Source organism: Ostrea edulis, chromosome 9, assembly GCF_947568905.1.
Source record: "Ostrea edulis chromosome 9, xbOstEdul1.1, whole genome shotgun sequence".
In the NCBI taxonomy this organism is placed as follows: domain Eukaryota; kingdom Metazoa; phylum Mollusca; class Bivalvia; order Ostreida; family Ostreidae; genus Ostrea; species Ostrea edulis.
This window is the reverse complement of record NC_079172.1, coordinates 13,673,328-13,690,768: the sequence shown is the minus strand read 5'-3', so window position 1 is coordinate 13,690,768 and position 17,441 is coordinate 13,673,328. Positions and strand designations below refer to the sequence as shown.

General features: G+C 35.0%; 1 protein-coding gene and 1 long non-coding RNA gene across 6 annotated transcripts in view; one reads left to right on the top strand and one right to left on the bottom strand.

Moving 5' to 3' along the window:
• The window catches only part of LOC125660468 (uncharacterized), a 63,589-nt gene extending 56,181 nt beyond the window's left edge, over positions 1-7,408 (top strand). For 3 of the 4 annotated variants that reach the window (XM_056148599.1, XM_056148600.1, XM_056148598.1), the window contains 3 exons: positions 2,791-3,133; positions 4,449-4,483; positions 6,006-7,408. In XM_056148599.1, coding sequence (XP_056004574.1) covers positions 2,791-3,133; positions 4,449-4,483; positions 6,006-6,296 — 669 coding nt within the window. In that variant the 3' untranslated portion in view covers positions 6,297-7,408. Of the gene's footprint in view, positions 1-2,790; positions 3,134-4,448; positions 4,484-6,005 lie in introns of those variants that run through there. The other variant, XM_056148601.1, reaches the window with a different exon arrangement.
• Positions 7,409-7,554: 146 nt separating this feature from the next.
• On the bottom strand, positions 7,555-17,431 carry LOC130050055 (uncharacterized). 2 transcript variants are annotated; one of them, XR_008798441.1, is made up of 2 exons: positions 15,591-17,431; positions 7,555-9,358 (listed from the first exon to the last, which is right to left on the bottom strand). It is a non-coding gene; the product is annotated as an uncharacterized LOC130050055 (long non-coding RNA). The 2 variants fall into 2 exon arrangements; XR_008798442.1 differs by lacking the exon at positions 15,591-17,431 and adding an exon at positions 15,441-15,574.
• Between the last annotated feature and the right edge of the window lie 10 nt (positions 17,432-17,441).

Below are 17,441 nucleotides of genomic sequence, written 5' to 3'. Positions count from 1 at the left end.
TGCAAGGAAAACATCCCAGGCATTCTGAATAAATCTTTCATCTTGCGTTTGCTCACTGTTCACTTTGTGCTCACGTTTGCACTCCATTCTTGTTCTGCGTTTGCTCATCGTTCAGCATTCACCAACCGTTCACCAAGTTGCATTCGGTGTTCACACACCGTTCATAGTTGCCAACCTCCAACATGTAAAAAGATGGTCATGACCCTCTTTGGAAAGCAAAAATCTGGTGATAATCCATAACGGTATTCACGACATATTTACTAGGATGACATGTGTTATAAGTGTTCATATTTCAAAAATATTTACAACAGAAATGTGGGTACTGTGTATTCATTGAAGAGGAAAATTGAAACTGACAGTGAATTTTTCAAGACGGGCGTAGATTGACTATATTCAAAGCAGCTAGGACACAGATTGATTAAATTTACATAAATATTACAATCCCGCATTAGACATATGAAAACAAAAGTACGAACCATCTGTCCTTCTGTGTTTAGTAAACCAGAAGTGATAAAAGAATTTTGATAGGTTACTTGAGGAATATGTTTTGGTTCCAGCTGACAAAGCTTGTAAGAACATTGTCTTTGTTTGTAAGGCTCATTATTACAACTGTATTTTAAACGAACTTGGCATTACTTCCACTTTTGGTTATTGTACCTATACTCCAACTGCCCTTTCAAAAGACGAAATTTTTCAAAACCATGCTTCAGTTTTAGAAACATTTGATATCCCAGTCAATGGGTCGGATGAATAAGAGTTACCGTACCTACATGTATAATACTGGATTCCTAAACTTCATAAAAATCCTTACAACCAAAGATACATTGCTGAATCCAGTAAATGTTCTACCAATTAAGCCTCTATCTTTGCTCCTCACGAAAATATTAACAGTTGTGAAGGAGAAACTTCAAATGTACTGTGGGACTACATATGCCAGAAGTGATGTAAATCAAATGTGGATTCGAAAAAATTCTAAAGAACTTTTAGTAAACTTGAAATCACAAAACTTTTCTCAAATCAACAACATTAAAACGTACATGTATGACTTTTCAACTCTTTACGCGACCATTCCTAACGATAAATTAAAGACTAGACTTTTTGACATCATTGACAGTTGCTTCATCAACAAAAATGGAAAACGCAAATATTCCTATCTAGTGATCAGTCATCCAAAAATTTACTTTGTTAAACGCCACTCTGATTCCACGCACAAGTACTCTGAAGTTGAAATAAAAAATATGCTGGAGTTCCTCATTGAAAATATCTTCGTGGTCTTTGGTGATCAGGTCTTCCAACAGTCTGTTGGAATTCCCATGGGTACAAATTGTGCTCCTTTGTTAGCTGACCTGTTTTTATATTCCTATGAAGCAGAATTTATTAAAAAACTTCTACGTGAGAAGAAAAAATCTCTTGCTATATGGCCTTCAATTTGACATTTAGATATATCGACGATGTATTATCTATTAACAATAATAATTTTCATTCATATGTCGATACAATATATCCCAGTGAACTCGAAATAAAAGACACCACAGAGTCGTCCACTTTTGCTTCATACTTCGAAATTTTATTGAAAGTAGACATTAACGGCAAAGTAACAACTCAACTTTATGACAAATGGGATGATTTCAACTTCTCCATTGTCAACTTCCTTTATTTATGTAGCAATATTCCATTATCACCTGTATATGGTGTTTACATCTCTCAACTGATTCGATATGCAAGAGCTTGTTCTGCGTATGGTAAGTTTATGAATCGAAGCAAGCTACTGAAAAACAAGTTGATGGTGCAGTGGACCCAACAGTCTCGCTTAAGATCAGCATTTCGCAAAATCTATGGTTGTTATAACAATCTAATTTGCGAATACGACCTATCATTGGGTCAAATGCTGTCTTGCGTGTTTCATGCCGTTTGTTACGCCATTTCTGGCACACTATTTTTTACTTGATTTTGCATTTTGGCATGTTTTGTCAGATCATTTTTAGCTCCAGACCCAATAGTGCAAGCTCCATGCTGTTCTCAATGACATTTTTTTATTCATCAAAATTTGTTGGTATATACATATAAGTACATAATATAATGCTTTCTTTTTGTTGGCGTGTCTGGTGGCCCTGATAAGGAACTCTTCTTGGTGGAAGCCATTTTACATAATGACTTCAATCCCCAATTTGTCAAAATAACTCACAGATAATTGTTAACATCTGCTTTGATAACTTCTCTGAAATGTACTTGACCGTCAGCATATTGTTTACGTAGATCCAAGGTGGTGCTGCAAACTGGAAATCAATAGCGACATCTAATACAAAACCAAATCTGGAAATCGAGTGAAAGGTATGACCCGCCAGGTCATAAAAAATAATCGAGTTACGGGTCGAAAAATCGAGTGTAACCCGGCAAAATTGGGTGAGTTGGCAATTAAGACACCGTTCACTCACCATTCGCTCTGCAATTGTTCACTGTTCAAATGGGAAAGTACATGTAGAACGTTTCAGGGAATGTATATGATCATTTTATGTCAGTAAATGAAATGCTTCTGTAAACCAACTTTAAATTTGAGACATCTTTATTTCACTATTAACCAATGAAGATCTGGTTCATGGCAACTAATTTTTGCGACCAGGATAATTTTAGATAAGTATGAGAGATATTAAAGTACTGGTTCATGGTGAAAAATATTCGCAAGAGTGAGACTCTTGCAAACCTCATGAAAATTTATCCCATGCAAATAAAAGTTGGTTTGCAGTTATTAATGTTCTTAAATACTTCCTAAGGCTTGATGTTTTTCTTCAGACATCAGATAAAGATATTGAATATCTAGCTAATGGATTAGTTAAAGGAGACAAAAGAATCCTGGACCTGTTGAGTGTACAATATGAACTGGAGGGACGTATCAGATATTTAGAGATAAAAGTAAGCAGTGTCAATTCATTAATATGCAAGTTGGAAGAGGAGCTGTCTGAGGAAGTTTGCAGTCTAGAAGAAATGACCTGTAAGAAAACTATTAAAAACAGAGTGACCTACTTAGATAGTTCCTTTGGATGCATTTTGAAAAGGATAGAGAAATTGGAACAAAGCTTCAGTCCATCGCAACAAGGACCTTCAGCTGAAGCCAGTGGTGAAACCTCTAAACCAGGTCAGTGTTACTGTATTAGAAATCGGTAAATTTTCCTGTGATGCATTGCATCACGAAACATGCGCATCCAAACATATGCAGAAAGTTGTGTTTTCTATTTTGTCTCATTTCTTAGGTCACAATTTTCAAAGACGTCAATTTGAAATTTCATAGTTTGCTGATGAATACAACTTCTTGGACAGCTTCATTTCCTTTCTTCTTTCGGGGATTCGGGATAGAATAGGTCCTCAGTACCCCTTGCTTGTTGTTAGAGGTGACTAAATGGGGTGGTCCTTCGGATGAGACCGCAAAAACGGAGGCCTCATGTCACAGCAGGTGTGGCATATGATAAAGACCCCTCCCTGCTCAAATGCCATAAGCACTAAGCATAGGCCTAAATTTTGCAGCCCTTCACCGACAATGGTGACGTCTCCATATGAGTGAACGATTCTCGCATGGGACGTTAAACAATATACAATCAATCATTTTAAATCACTTGTGGTCTAATGCACAACTACTAAAACAACTTCTGTTGTATTAGAGAAACTAGAAATTAGAGAAAATTAATGAAACTAAACTTATTGTATCCTTGGGTTTCATGAGATTAAAGCTGACATGAATTAATATAGTAGAATTCTCTCTGTCCACCATATTTCTCAGCTTATCCGCCATATTAAATGTTCTATTGTTATATACAAGAGGATGAGTTTTGCTACCCTTCACTTGACATCAGTGTTTTCGATTTACCTGTGCGGGTAGCTTCGACAGGTAACACATACATCTCCTATGCTAATTTATAGGACATCAAGAAGAAATAAAATCACATTTTGGAACAGTGCTCAAATTAAAACATTGTACAGTAGTAAATCATTCTAAAAGCTTTGGATCAATAAATTTAGAATGGCTTTACTTTACATGCATTTACATACAGTTGCAGTAAACATTTCAAAACTTATATACAAAAATGCGGAGAAATATTTATTTAAACATCGGACGAAACATCTTGGTTTGTTTGCGTTTTTTGTTTTGTTATACTACTGTTTTCGTTAATAAATCTTTTTTTTTATTATTATTTTTCATGGCAAGAAATTTTGAAGAATCCCATTTTCCATTTTTTCTTCATATAGGTTTGATTCAGCCAGGGTACAAATGGGTCTCAAACCCATAATCTACTGCTATTTGATATTTTCATTTATCATGCACATAAAATTTATTTCATAGTCCAGAAATGTGCATCCCTGTTTGAGAAACCCAGGTATTTGCCCCCACCTTCCTCTGAAAAATCTTGGTTACTGGTTTGGAAATATGTTTGAATTCCATACATCTCTATTTTCAGATGATAATACAGTTAAAGGAGCATGTGGAACTGATGTAAGTTTTTAGTTAAACAAATTATAATTTGCAAAACTACAGATTTTTTCTATTTTTCAGTATATAAAATTTTACATGAAATATTGAAAATCAGGTATTTAAAGAAATTAGAAGTAGAGTAATAAATTATAACTTTCATGCCGTACATACACAGATAACGCTTAGTCGGTATGCAATGTAAACTCAAGTTTTTATTTAGCCCACCTGAGCTGAAAACTCGAATAAGTTTTACTGATCACCTTTTTTCTGGCATCCGTCTGTCTGTTTGGCTATAAACTTTTAATATTTTCGACTTCTCAAGAACCACGAGACCAATTTCAATTCATCAAGAAGCGTCTTTTAGTAAAGATGATTCAAAGTTGTTCAAATGAAGGGTCACAACTTTTTCAAAAGGGAGATAATCAAGAAATAGTGAAAACATGGTGACATTGTTTAAAAATCTTCTCAAGAACCACTGGGCCAGAAAAAATTACATATACATGAAAACTTACTGACAGCATAGATTCAAGATTGTTCAAATCATGGCTCATGGGGTAAGATGGGATCACAACAGGATATCAAAGTTTTTTTTGTTTTTTTTTTAATCTTCTCCAGAACCACTGGGTCAATTTCAATCAAGCTTTACAAAAATCATCATTGGCTGAAGAGGTTTCAAGTGTGTTCAAATGAAGGGCCATGCTTTCTTCAAAGGGGAGATAATGAAGAAAAAGCAAAATTACATGTAGGGTGGGGTCATTTAAAGAACCACTTTGCCAGAAAAGTCAAATTTTCATGAAAGCTTTCTGATATAGTGTGGATTCAAATTTGTTCAAATTAGTAGGATGGGGCCACAATAGGAGAACAAAGTTCTTTTTGTGGATATACAATTGTATATGAAAAATCTCTTAAAATCTTCTTCTCAATAACAATAGGGCTATGATTAGCAAGCATCCCCAGGTAGTGTGAATTCAAGTTTGTTTAAATTGTGGCTGCCAGGAGGAGGGTGGGGCCACAATAGGGGATCATAGATTTCCATATTTAGGGAATATCTTCAAAAATCTTCATCTCTATAACAGAAGGCCATAATAAGTCATATGATATATATGCAAGCATCTTCAGGTTCTACATTATCAAGTATGTTGAATTCAGGGCTCCAGGGGATCAAGTGGGACATCAGTTGTTATGGGTCAGAATAACAGAAGGCCAGCAGAAATCAATTGCTAACAATTCAAAGATTTAACAATTTATTCACTAATTTTCGCAGAGAAATATATCATTGAAAAGAAAAAAGCTAACTTACAGTAGGTCTGATAAAAGTTCATAAAAACAATGTTGATGCTGGTTTACCACCGAGCTGAATTGGGGGCTTGTCAAGGATATGAACCTGGGACCTCTCACAGCAATTTTCATTGGAATAAAGATTAAAATGAAATCTTTTTAAAGATCACAGAAGCTGTACAACAGCAGGGTTAGAGTGACTCGGGTGAGCAATGTGGCCCAGGGGCATTTTGTTTTTATATTGATATGCATTAAAAATTTACAGTTGCCCAAAAGAGTAAAATTCCTGGAGGACACGTTACATGATATTGAAGAAAGGATTTACAGATTTTATAAGGAAACATATGGGAAAACTGGACAATTGAAAGTTCTTCTTGCTAAACTGGAGGGATTGGAGTGTGTTGTTGATCAAGTTGAACATGACCATGGGGTACCAATGTCCACTACTTCCAAAGCAAAGGAGGGAAACACAATGGAAATGGCAAACAAGGCACCACAGAGAGTGCTTCAACTTTTTGAACGAATAGAGAATTTAGCCCCATATATTTGGAAATGATCTGTTTTTCATGTGTAGTTTTAAATGAAACTGTGTTCAGAATGAATTGAAATATGGTTACTTGTGAGATAAACAATATGTAGCTCACCTGAGCTATAAGCTGAAGTGAGCTTTTTGTTGACCGGTGTTTATTTGTCTGTCCATCTGTCTGTAGATGATTCACATTTTGACTTCTCCAGAAGCACACAGCTAGGGTTCTCCATAAGTATACACATACTGGGATGAATGGTGTATGAATGAACTATGTATGGAGGACCAAATTAGCATAAACTCAAATAATTAAAGATATCTTAAATTATTTGAAGATATCAATTAATTTGATGAACACAAACAATTCAGTTAAAAATCTCTTCAAATAATTAATAATCATCAATTCTGTATTATTGCATGCATTCATTAAATGGGTAATAGCATTAATTATTCTGCTGAATTGATGAGTGCTATAATTGAATTATTGCTCTCTTCAAATGAATTGATGATTCAACAATTGAATTGATGTGCATTGCAATTCTTTTGAAGAGAGCAATAATTCAATTAATGTGAGCAATGATTCTTTTAGAGAGAGCAACTATAATATATAATTAGAGATATATCTTCAATTCAAGACATCCACAACTAAATTAATGATCTATTTAATTGAATATTTGCTCTCTTTAAAAGAATTGATGTGCGCATTAATTTCTTATACAAGAGCGTTTGAAATAATTGAAGATATCTTCAATTGAATGAAAGAGATTATTAAATCATTTATACCCCAAATGCAATTTTGGAGTAATAATTCCATGACATTGATGTGCGAATTAATTGAATTGATGAGAGCAATAATTGAATTGATGTGCACTACAATTCAGTAATTGTGTGCAATAATTAAACTGATGATATCTTCAAATAATTAAAGATATCTTTAATTATTTGAGTTTATATTAATCTGGTACTCCATAAGTATGAAGTTTTCATTTTTATTTAAAAATGTGTTGCTGCATAAAATGTTGTAACTATTAATCTAGTATGCAAGTTTGATCAATCGAGGGCTTTCCAACCCAGGCACCATACTATAAACTTCATATGAGCTCTGGGGCAATAAAACATTCAAACAAAAACAACCCCAAAAATGTTGTTGATTTTTTATTTTTGGTGTGAAGTATTATGGATCATGACATGTTTGAGCAGTTTGAGTTGAATGATTAGACCCCCGATTGGAAGTAAAGCTAACCATGGACAGATGTTTTAATTTTAGGCTAACTGAAGTTAGAAAGTACGAGTTTTAAATGGTTTAATTACCCATTTTGACAAGCCAATGAAGAATGGGGTACATAGTCGATTTAGGTTAGCATTTCTACACCGGAACGCATATGCATATCAATAGCAACCAATCACATGTTTATAAAACATTCACTAGCTTCAAAACCTTAAATCCCGTGGGGATCCAGGTTCGATTAGGTCCTCAGCTTGTCGCACGAGGCGTCTAAATGTGGCGATCCTTCGGATGAGAGTTGTAACACGATAAAGATTCCTCGCTGCTCAAAGGCCGTATGCGCCGAGCATAGACCTAAATTTTGCAGCCCTTCTCCGGCAATGGTGACGTCTCTATATGAGTGAAATATTCTCGAGTTTAACAATATAAAATCATAATCAAAACTTTTAAGGTATACATGTATGTGCCGTATTTAAGTTAAACAGTAATTTTTCGATGTTAAAAACCAGAACTAAATTGTCAGTATGATAAAGTAGGAAAAACAATACGATTTGACAATTTCGACAAATTATATACAGGTATGAAAGGAGAACTGGTCTACTCAATGTAAGGGGAAAGCGGTGATTTTCTTCGGAATGACGTTTATGGTGGATGTGCGCAAGCCCGCGAGAAAAATATTAAAAACATCATGTAGTCGTACTGAATGGTGATTGCGTGTGAAACATGACATTTAACCCCTTCATTGCTTAAAGTGGTTCCCTTACTTTTCCATCTGACTGTCTTTTATAGCTGAATGTGTCCCGCAAATAGTCCACGCTTTCACGTCGCCAATAAATTCCCTTGTTACATTGTTTACTTTCGAAATTCCTTTTGGAAAGTCACGTGATCTTGAATACGGCACATTGAGGTTTGGCATTATCATCCATAAACATTGGTCTTGGCCGAAGAAGGTGGTGGTTAAAATGAGCCAACATGACTGCAGCAAGAATGTCTGTATGGTAATTTTGTACATTAAGGTCGATAAAATCCAGCTTACAGTAGCAAGAAGCACAGCCTCGCACAACTGATCCATCATGGAATGGAATTTCGTTCTAGGTTGTCGCCATACACGCATTCGTCCATCATGGGCGCACTTCTTTAAAAAATCCGGGCGACGACCCGGTTCACTTTTATCACATGACTTTGAGATCTGGTTTGTCTTGCGAAACGAGTGGGAAATCGGCCAAATATATAATATAAATGTAAAAACAAAAATTATGTATTTTTCAAAGAACATCTGCAAAACAGATTTCATAAAATGTTACCCATGTAAGTTCAAAAATCATAATTGATAATCAGTTTTCTATTCTAATATTTTGTTCACAAAAATTGCAGACTGAGCTGTAAATCCACAGAGAAGCAGTGTTGATCGTATCATCGAACATTCGGAAACAAAAATATCAAAAAGCTTACCTCGCTACTTGATGCTAATTGAAGTTTAAACTCTTTTAATGAATGAAAAATGGATAAATAACGAGCAAGAAAATGTTTATCTCTATTTTCAGCTATATTGTTTTCCATGTGCCCGCTCTAAATTTTTTCGGGCGATCTGGGCTACTTTTCGGTCGACCAGCGGCTTAAAAATTACTTACCCGCTTCTGGAAGTATCAACCAGCTTGACCCGGGTGATGAAACAAGTGCGCCCCATCTGTGATATGTAGCAAAAAGCGACTCTTCGTTCGACCAATGGCCTTTCCTCCGAGAGGTTAGGTTCCAACGTTGGTGAGCCATTGCGTACCTGCTGTTTTGTGGCTGGGTAAAAGCAAAGGTGGCCTCACGTGTCGTCTTACACGATAGCCAATTTGTCTCAATGACATACCTATTCCTTCTGTAATAATAAGAGTTGACCATACATTTTTTCTTGTCACAACCAGGAATTATCAAAATATGCTATGTATAAAATACTTTCTTTTTTGTAGAAGCAAGACGTGGATTGTACCCGATATGTCATGAAAATTATGTGTCATTAAGAAACGTGTATGTCGTAGCTTAATTATAATGTGTTTGTTATAAAGCTATAGGTGCCGTAATCTTTGTATATTAATGTAGGGATAAAAAAAAATGTTTTATATCGAGCTATACCAAGTTATGCAATTTAACTCAACCGGATTAAAAAAGTAAGTAAGTAACTAGAGCAAAGCTCGTTGCAAAGCAACGAGAGGTCTTCCATCGGAGCTGTGTGGCATAAAAACCTTGAACTTGACCATATGTCCTTGGGTCAGGTCCTAATGCAGCCTCAGTTAACATGAAAATCTGTTGTAAGTATGAAATCTAAATGTTTCTTCATTACTTGATATGGCCAGGACAGGGTTTGTATTTTCTCAAAAGTGAACTTGACAATGTGACCATGGGTCAAGGCCAGGACATATTCTTTGATCATATGGAAACTTTTTATCAGTATTAATTAAAAAAAAATTGCCATTAGTAAGATATATTAAGACTCGAATCAATTTTTAATTTTTAGACCTTTAGAAATAGTGCAAATGACCTTGCATCAAGAATATTCATGTTATGGTCATTAATAATCTTTATGTGAAGAATGAGCTTACGGTGTATTTCTAAAATTAAATGACATTTGATACAGGAACCGTACATGAGTATGTGTGTGTGTGGGATCTAACTTTCGCCTTCTTTCCCTCTTGATATGTTATACGTCACATCACCCCAGGGAAAAAAATTTGAAATACTTATCCAGTGATTTTACAAAAGACGAATACAAGTTAAGTTTTTAGAAAGAAAATTATCAACTGTACTGTGACAGGAAGATGAGTACTGTAACGATGTAAGTAGTTTGGCTACGCTGGTGATTCTGACTTCTCGTATGTACTTATGAAATAGTTTGAGAATTTAATATATATCATTGAAATGAAGCTATAAAGGTGTACTATAATTTTTTATCGTTAGGTGTTTAATAAATTTATACTATTCAAGTACATGCGTGTATGATCTCATTCCTCGAATCAATCTTTTGAGGCGCGCGCGTATGTGGGATTAAATTCTTTCAGCATTTAACTTTTCAGTCCCAATAATGAAGAAAAAATTACTATTGAAATTTATGGCTCAGGACATACAATAAAGGTTTATAATTGTTACCGATATTTTATCATACAACAAAATTATGATAGCATAATATTCAGACTGAAGAGAATAATTCATCGCGTTTGAATTATTTATACATACAAATCAAATAAATTGCTCTCAAATATTGAATATTTATTAAACTTTGATATCTATCTGCGTAAATACATGTAGGTATATTATGTACACAGTGCGCACAGAAGTCGCGTATGAATTTCACGCCAGGGGCACGTGCCGAAGTTACATAATTTAGACCAGGAGTTCAGAGTCAATGTTTAATCAAAGTCATTGTTTTTAAACAATAAAACAACAAATCATTTGAAATGAGACTGGTCGGCCATGGGTTTCTGAATATTCTATACGCATGTTTAGATTTGGTTTAATCATGATTATAAACGATTGATTTCAAAACATGTTCAGAAATAATTCGTTATGTTTGTAAAATGTATCCATTTTCTTTTTCACAACGAAGAATTTGAGTAAAGCTTGTGTGTTCAGTTAAAGTAGTGTGAAATCACAGATCGCTAGTCCAGCAGCGATGAATCTCCGATATTAAACACACATTCAATTAGACATGATTGAGAAACGAACTGTATATTAAATTGCAGATTTTAAAATTGATGCCTGACTCAATGCTCTAGAATTTTGAATTTAAAACAAATCAAACGTAAGACCAGGGACGTATAAACAAGTATATACATCCCCGGAAAGACTGAATTATTCGAAAAATCCAATATGAGCAAAAACATAACATTCTGTGTTATATTTAGGACGACAATGTTTACTTTGTGTACATGCCCTGGTTCATATGCGATGGTTCCTCGAGGCGGTTACGTAATTGTAAACAAAAACAAACCCCGCGGTGTATGTAAGATGTGTGTAGTTAATGACTGAGTTATTCTATGCTTGAAGGTTTGTTTCTTCAATTAAATATATCGTTGTTTTAATAACAAACGTAGAAGAGATAACCTTTTCCTCTTTTTTTCTTTGGAACGATTGTTTATATTAAAGCTGCTAAATAATAAAAAAAGAAAGTTGTCGATAGATGATTTTTAAAGGAACCATAGATCACGTTAAAACCTTATTTTACTAGAATATTAGCATTTCATGAAGTCAGATTTATCAATTAAAGCAAGTTTATTTAAGTTATACGCATATTTTCCACCTACCTAATGATACGTTACCTGTTTGTGGGTCAATATTTTTATTCATATATAACACAATACTCGAGCAAAATATTATGTTTATGAGATCAATAAGATGTTAAAGAACAACTTTTCCAGCGAAAGCCATATCGAAATATTTACCGTTTTTTAGTTATAAAGCAAAAACTTTGAAGATCCCCAGATCCCTAATTTAAGAGGCCAGCCCCTTTTTAGGGATATCAAAAGAAAGCTCTTAACATTTTGCACAACTTTTGTTCTACATGTCTTAACAAAATATTTTTAGTTTAAAAGATACAAAGGAAAATATGTAATTTTTTGCTCCTTTAGGCGTCCTAATTTTTTAACCCTGTCAACCACCATTTCGAACGCTGTAATCAAAAAATGATGTGCACAACTACAATGCTCCTACTTTTCATTTTCAATGCATTTTCTACTCAAGCTTATACAGTCTCGGAGCCTTTGTCTGGAAACCAAAGCCCCTAAAATTTCGTTCAAAGGGGAATAACTCGTGAACAGAAGGGAATTTCTTAAATGTATTACATGGTTTTACAATTGTTCTGTAAAGTTTATAAACCCTGAAAATTTGAGCAAAATCCTTGCAGAAATGAGCGAGATATGAAGCTTCAAAGTTAGCGTCTAGGAAAAAGAAGGGAGAAAAAAAGAATAATAAGAATAATCTTAACCAGCACAATCAGTAGAAGGTCTTCCGTTGTTACGGAAGACCTTAATTAACTAAATTCAACAACCTGTATTTATTACCCCAAATATTAAAGAAAATTGGTGAGAATCAAAATCCTTGCGTATACCTTAAAGTTGTTTACAAAGGCTCGAAAACTGTAAGAATGAGGAGATGGATGGATAAGCCATGTACTGTCCGTGAAAAATTTCCTCAAATCTGAATAAACTCAATTAAGAATCTGTAATTTTCTCAAAAAGTGAAGGAAATCAAAATCCTTCCCACATGCACATCTTCAATAACCATACAAACACTGTGAAATAAGAATAAGTCCACGTTTGAAAACTGGGAGAAGAAATTAACATTAGATTTCAAATAAAGTAGCTAAACTTGCAAGAGGGGTCGAAATCGCAGTTACTCTCATGCGTAGAAGCTACACAGCAAGTTTCAACTTGACAAGTGAAGGAGATATATAAATAGAAAACAACGGACGGACGTACAAACATCGCAGTACCATATACTGTATACAGGGTTATTTTCGCCTCGAGTTATTTTCGTTTTTTCTACACGTGCAGACGGTTTCGCTAGGTTTTACAATCGCCTAGACACAATTGTGTTTTTAAAAGGGAAGTAAGAGAAAACAGTTTCGCCCAGTTTTATTTTCGCCCTCTGACAACGAGGACGAAATAAAACCGGGAGTGAACATTTTCCTGTATACAGTATTACGTCCTGTCTACAGACGGGTGTATACATTTACATATGTATAAAAAGCTGGTGTTGAGATATTTTTTTCATGCGTAAATGCTGCATATCGATTCCCTATGTTTTTGCTTTGGTACATGTATATCTTAAAGCAACAACACGGGTAGGTTAAGGATTCCCTTATAAAATATCACAGTGCACTTTATGCCTTTACTTCTCTGAATTACCAATATGACTTCATAATGGAAAATGACGTCAAGTCACTGCAAACTTGAGCTGTTATGACGGGGAGAGTGTCAAAAACTCTATACCTTATTTCAAACTGCCTATCAGATGTCAGAACGCTATTGCAAAATTCACGTGTCTGAATTGTATTTTAATATCTTATATGTCCGAATATTTTAAAATAGTTTGTTTAATTACCCTTGATTTAAATTCAGCGTGTTTACACTACTTTCGAAAAATATACTTTTGAAATGTACTCTGTTTTATACCAGTGATAAGAGATAGAATTTATAATGGGTTTATAAAAGAGTCTAGCGCAGGTAATTTATGAGGATTCATTTGAGATCTATTACGGAAATCGTAAGAAGAGTTTGTTCTCTATCTGAATCTTGCTTGGTTAAATGTATGATGGCTTTTTTTGAATACAGATTACCCTCAAATCTGTAGGTAAGTGTGTCAGTAAGTTGAACTCTTCATGAAATACGTGTATTTTGTACGCAAGTAATACTACCATTTTTCCCAAGCACAATTCGGGTACACAAGGATACGGTGAGTTCATTTATCAAACAAAAAGTTAAAAATAATTGTTAAATGAGCTGCGCTGAAGCGATTTATGTGAAACACTTCAAACAATTATAAATGACCGCCACGTGGTCAACGAAGTCATGTGATATCATAACATATGTTAATATATAGCCGAGAGAGCCTTCTATATAAATTGTCTGTACTTAAGTATATAAATTACAATTGAAAACCAAAACCGACCTCGCAATCCAATGTATGTTTTGAACGCATTTCAAACTCCGGGAAGCCTTAACATAGCTGCGAAATTTAAAAAATGATAGCCATTTCCTCATAAATTTGAGCAATATGCGTATGAATATTGATAGATATTGAAAAATGAAAATAAAATATGAATAAAAAATGAATTTCACTTTTGAAAATACATGAGGGTATGGCCAGCCTACTTCATAGTGCTTCATGGAAAATATGATGGCGTGTAGCGTTGCAAGTCGTACCTTCATGTATTTTCAAAAAATGAAATTGATTTTTTAAGTAAAAACATTAATAATTATTTATCTTTTAAATATCTATATTTATATAATCTTCATTTATTTATATCCACCCATTTTTTATTCTGATCACCTATGCAGAGCCGGGTTGATAGAGTAATGTACACACAGGTGATCACTCGGGTGTAAAATACATGATGGCCAAGTGGGAATAAACTACACCTTGAGGTCATCACAACGGGTTATATCCCATTCCTGGACCGAATACATCCTCCAATGAATTACTGGAGACAGCCGTCTTAGAAGAACATCAAAAGACCTGTGTTTTAAAAAAGGTTAAAGAATCTCTGAAGTGAATAAGTTTTTATGATGACTTCAATCAGCGCCATTGATTGCACTTTTGTTTGTAAAATTGTGTGCTTTATATATTTTAATAATAAATATTCATGAGAAAAATACCCCATAACAAGGTATTTCATAGAATTTAGGTGTCTAGCTAATCAGATTGCGAAATTCTAGAGTGAATTTAGTTGATCTTATTATTGTGAAAAGGGTATATCGGGTATTTATATTTTATGGGGATTTCCAGCAAAACGAAAGTACATAATGCGTAAATACGACGGCGGATTTGACTCGTATAATTGTAAGTCAATGTCAAATTTCAGTGTTGAACGACTTATTTTTTAAATAAAAGTAATCAATTCAATAATATAACTTATTCAGAACAGGTTTTCATCTTCTGATTTTTACTGTAGTGTACTTTCGTTTACGTAATTAATCTTTCTTCCTACAGAAAAAAAAATGTTAGTGATCAGAATACCACTGCTTTGCGTGATTTTCCTTCCAGAGGTAATTTCTTTCCTTGTTTCATGATAAATTGACACGTATAAGGTTGGAACTGACTGCGTTAAAATATTCCTCTGTATCAAGGTGCTAAGTACTTCACTATTACATGTATAGACATGTAACTATGTACTGCTGATTAAGGGACTTTTCCCGTTACATAACTATAAACTGGTAAGTACTGACTATAAACTGGTTAATACTTACTATAAACTGGTAAGTGCTGACTATATACTGGTTAATACTGACTATAAACTGGTAAGTACTGACTATAAACTGGTAATTAGTACTGACTATAAACTGGTTAATACTGACTATAAACTGGTTAGTACTGACTATAAACTGGTAAGTACTAACTACACCAAGTACAGGAGTCTTCCGTTGCATAACTAAAGCAAAATCATGATAATTCCACTCCATTTCGGTCTGTCTTTGCTTACTATCCGCCAGCTTCCGGAACGCACGCCCTTGACACTATATGCTTGAGTGTGTCTTTGTGACGTAGTAATAGAATATTGGATGATCGGTGCTTTGAGTGCCGTTGAACAGGATGAAGATGGGTATTTTCCTGTCTATCCACACGTCCCGCCCAGCTTAGGTTTCTCTGCACCCGAATCTCGTACAAGCTCAGGTGGTTTGCAAGTGCTAGGGTTTTTCTGTTGGGTATTGAAGATTCGTCGCCACTACTTGATGCATTCATTATCTGTTGGAGTCGACGAAACATGTACATGTATGTATTTACTTTGTGCGCAGTGACCTTACAGATAGTCTAAGCTTCTAAGCATTGTAGCAAACTGGAGAGTACCACTGCACGGTACGCAGCGTATTTGTTTCCTTCACCTGGCCCGTTTTTAAGTCACCCGAGTCAGATTTATTGCTAAATTGGTCATCATCCGTTGTGGGCGTTAACAATTAACATTTTTAACTCCTTGATACCTACCATTCCAATTCTTTTCAAATTTGCAAATGGAAAATATAGAATGCAAATGGAAAATTATACAATACAAATGGAAAATATAGAATACAAATGGAAAATTATACAATGCAAATGAACAAGATAAAATATTTCATCGTTTGACATGCCATAGATAACTACCCTCCATTTCACTTCAAAATTGGCATGAAACTTTGGGACAAGGGGAACCTATATTGTAAATTTCAGGACTTCTGTACCTCCACGGCCTTATGCGGGGAGCAAAACATGACAAATGTTTAAAATTGTTGAACATGTAGAACAGGAGGGCCTTTACCAAATTTGTAAATTTCATGATCCCCGGGGTAGCGGTTCGAACTCCAGGTCGAGGCTAAACTTGGCATATCAAGCTTGTTGTTAGATGAAAGTTTTACCGAGATCTTTTACTTTCACAAGGCTTTGTCTTTCAATCTGCTTATCTTCACAGATAACTGGTTGACAAAGCATTTCTGAATTCCTTATGTTGATTTTGAGCCCAAATCCTTTGGCCGAGAGAAAAAAAAATCTGGTAATGATGTCTTTGACTTCCTTGCATCTGCAAGGTTCAAACGCAATATCGTTAGCAAATATGAGTTCATGGACAAGACTTGTATGATCTTTGACTTATACTTGAATTGGTTCACATTAAAAAGATCAGCTCCTCCAGGACAGTTTTGAATGAGGATAACGCGGTTTTGCTTTTCGTAAGCATGCGTCAGGACGTTGGAGAAATGAAGAATAGCATTGGAGCCAATATGTAGCCTTGTTTAACAGTTTTAACTTCTAAGTTGTCTGGCAGGTCTACTTTGTATATGACGGAGCTACGCATGTCAGCGTGAAGTGCGGAAACAAGCTTCTAAAGTGCTCCGGGTAACCGACATATTTCACCATTTCCCACCTCTAGTAGCTCTGGTAAGTTTGGCAAATGTCATGGAAAACGACAATGACCACAAATAAGGACATATTTTGTTCGAGACATTTCTCCTGATTCTGCTAAGATAGAAAATCATATCAACTGTTCCTCGACCAGCACGAAGTCTGCAATGAGCTTTGGGGAGAAAATATTGTGCGTATTTTATTATTCTAATCAGCAGTATACGATTGAACACCCCACCCCCGGTATGGAGAAGAGTGAGATGTCCCTGTAGTTACCGCAATCTCATGTCGCCATTTTTAAATATTGACACTATCCTTCCAATCCTGAGGTACTTTCTACCCTAATCCACGATGCTTTGATGATGTTAAGGAGGGCGTGG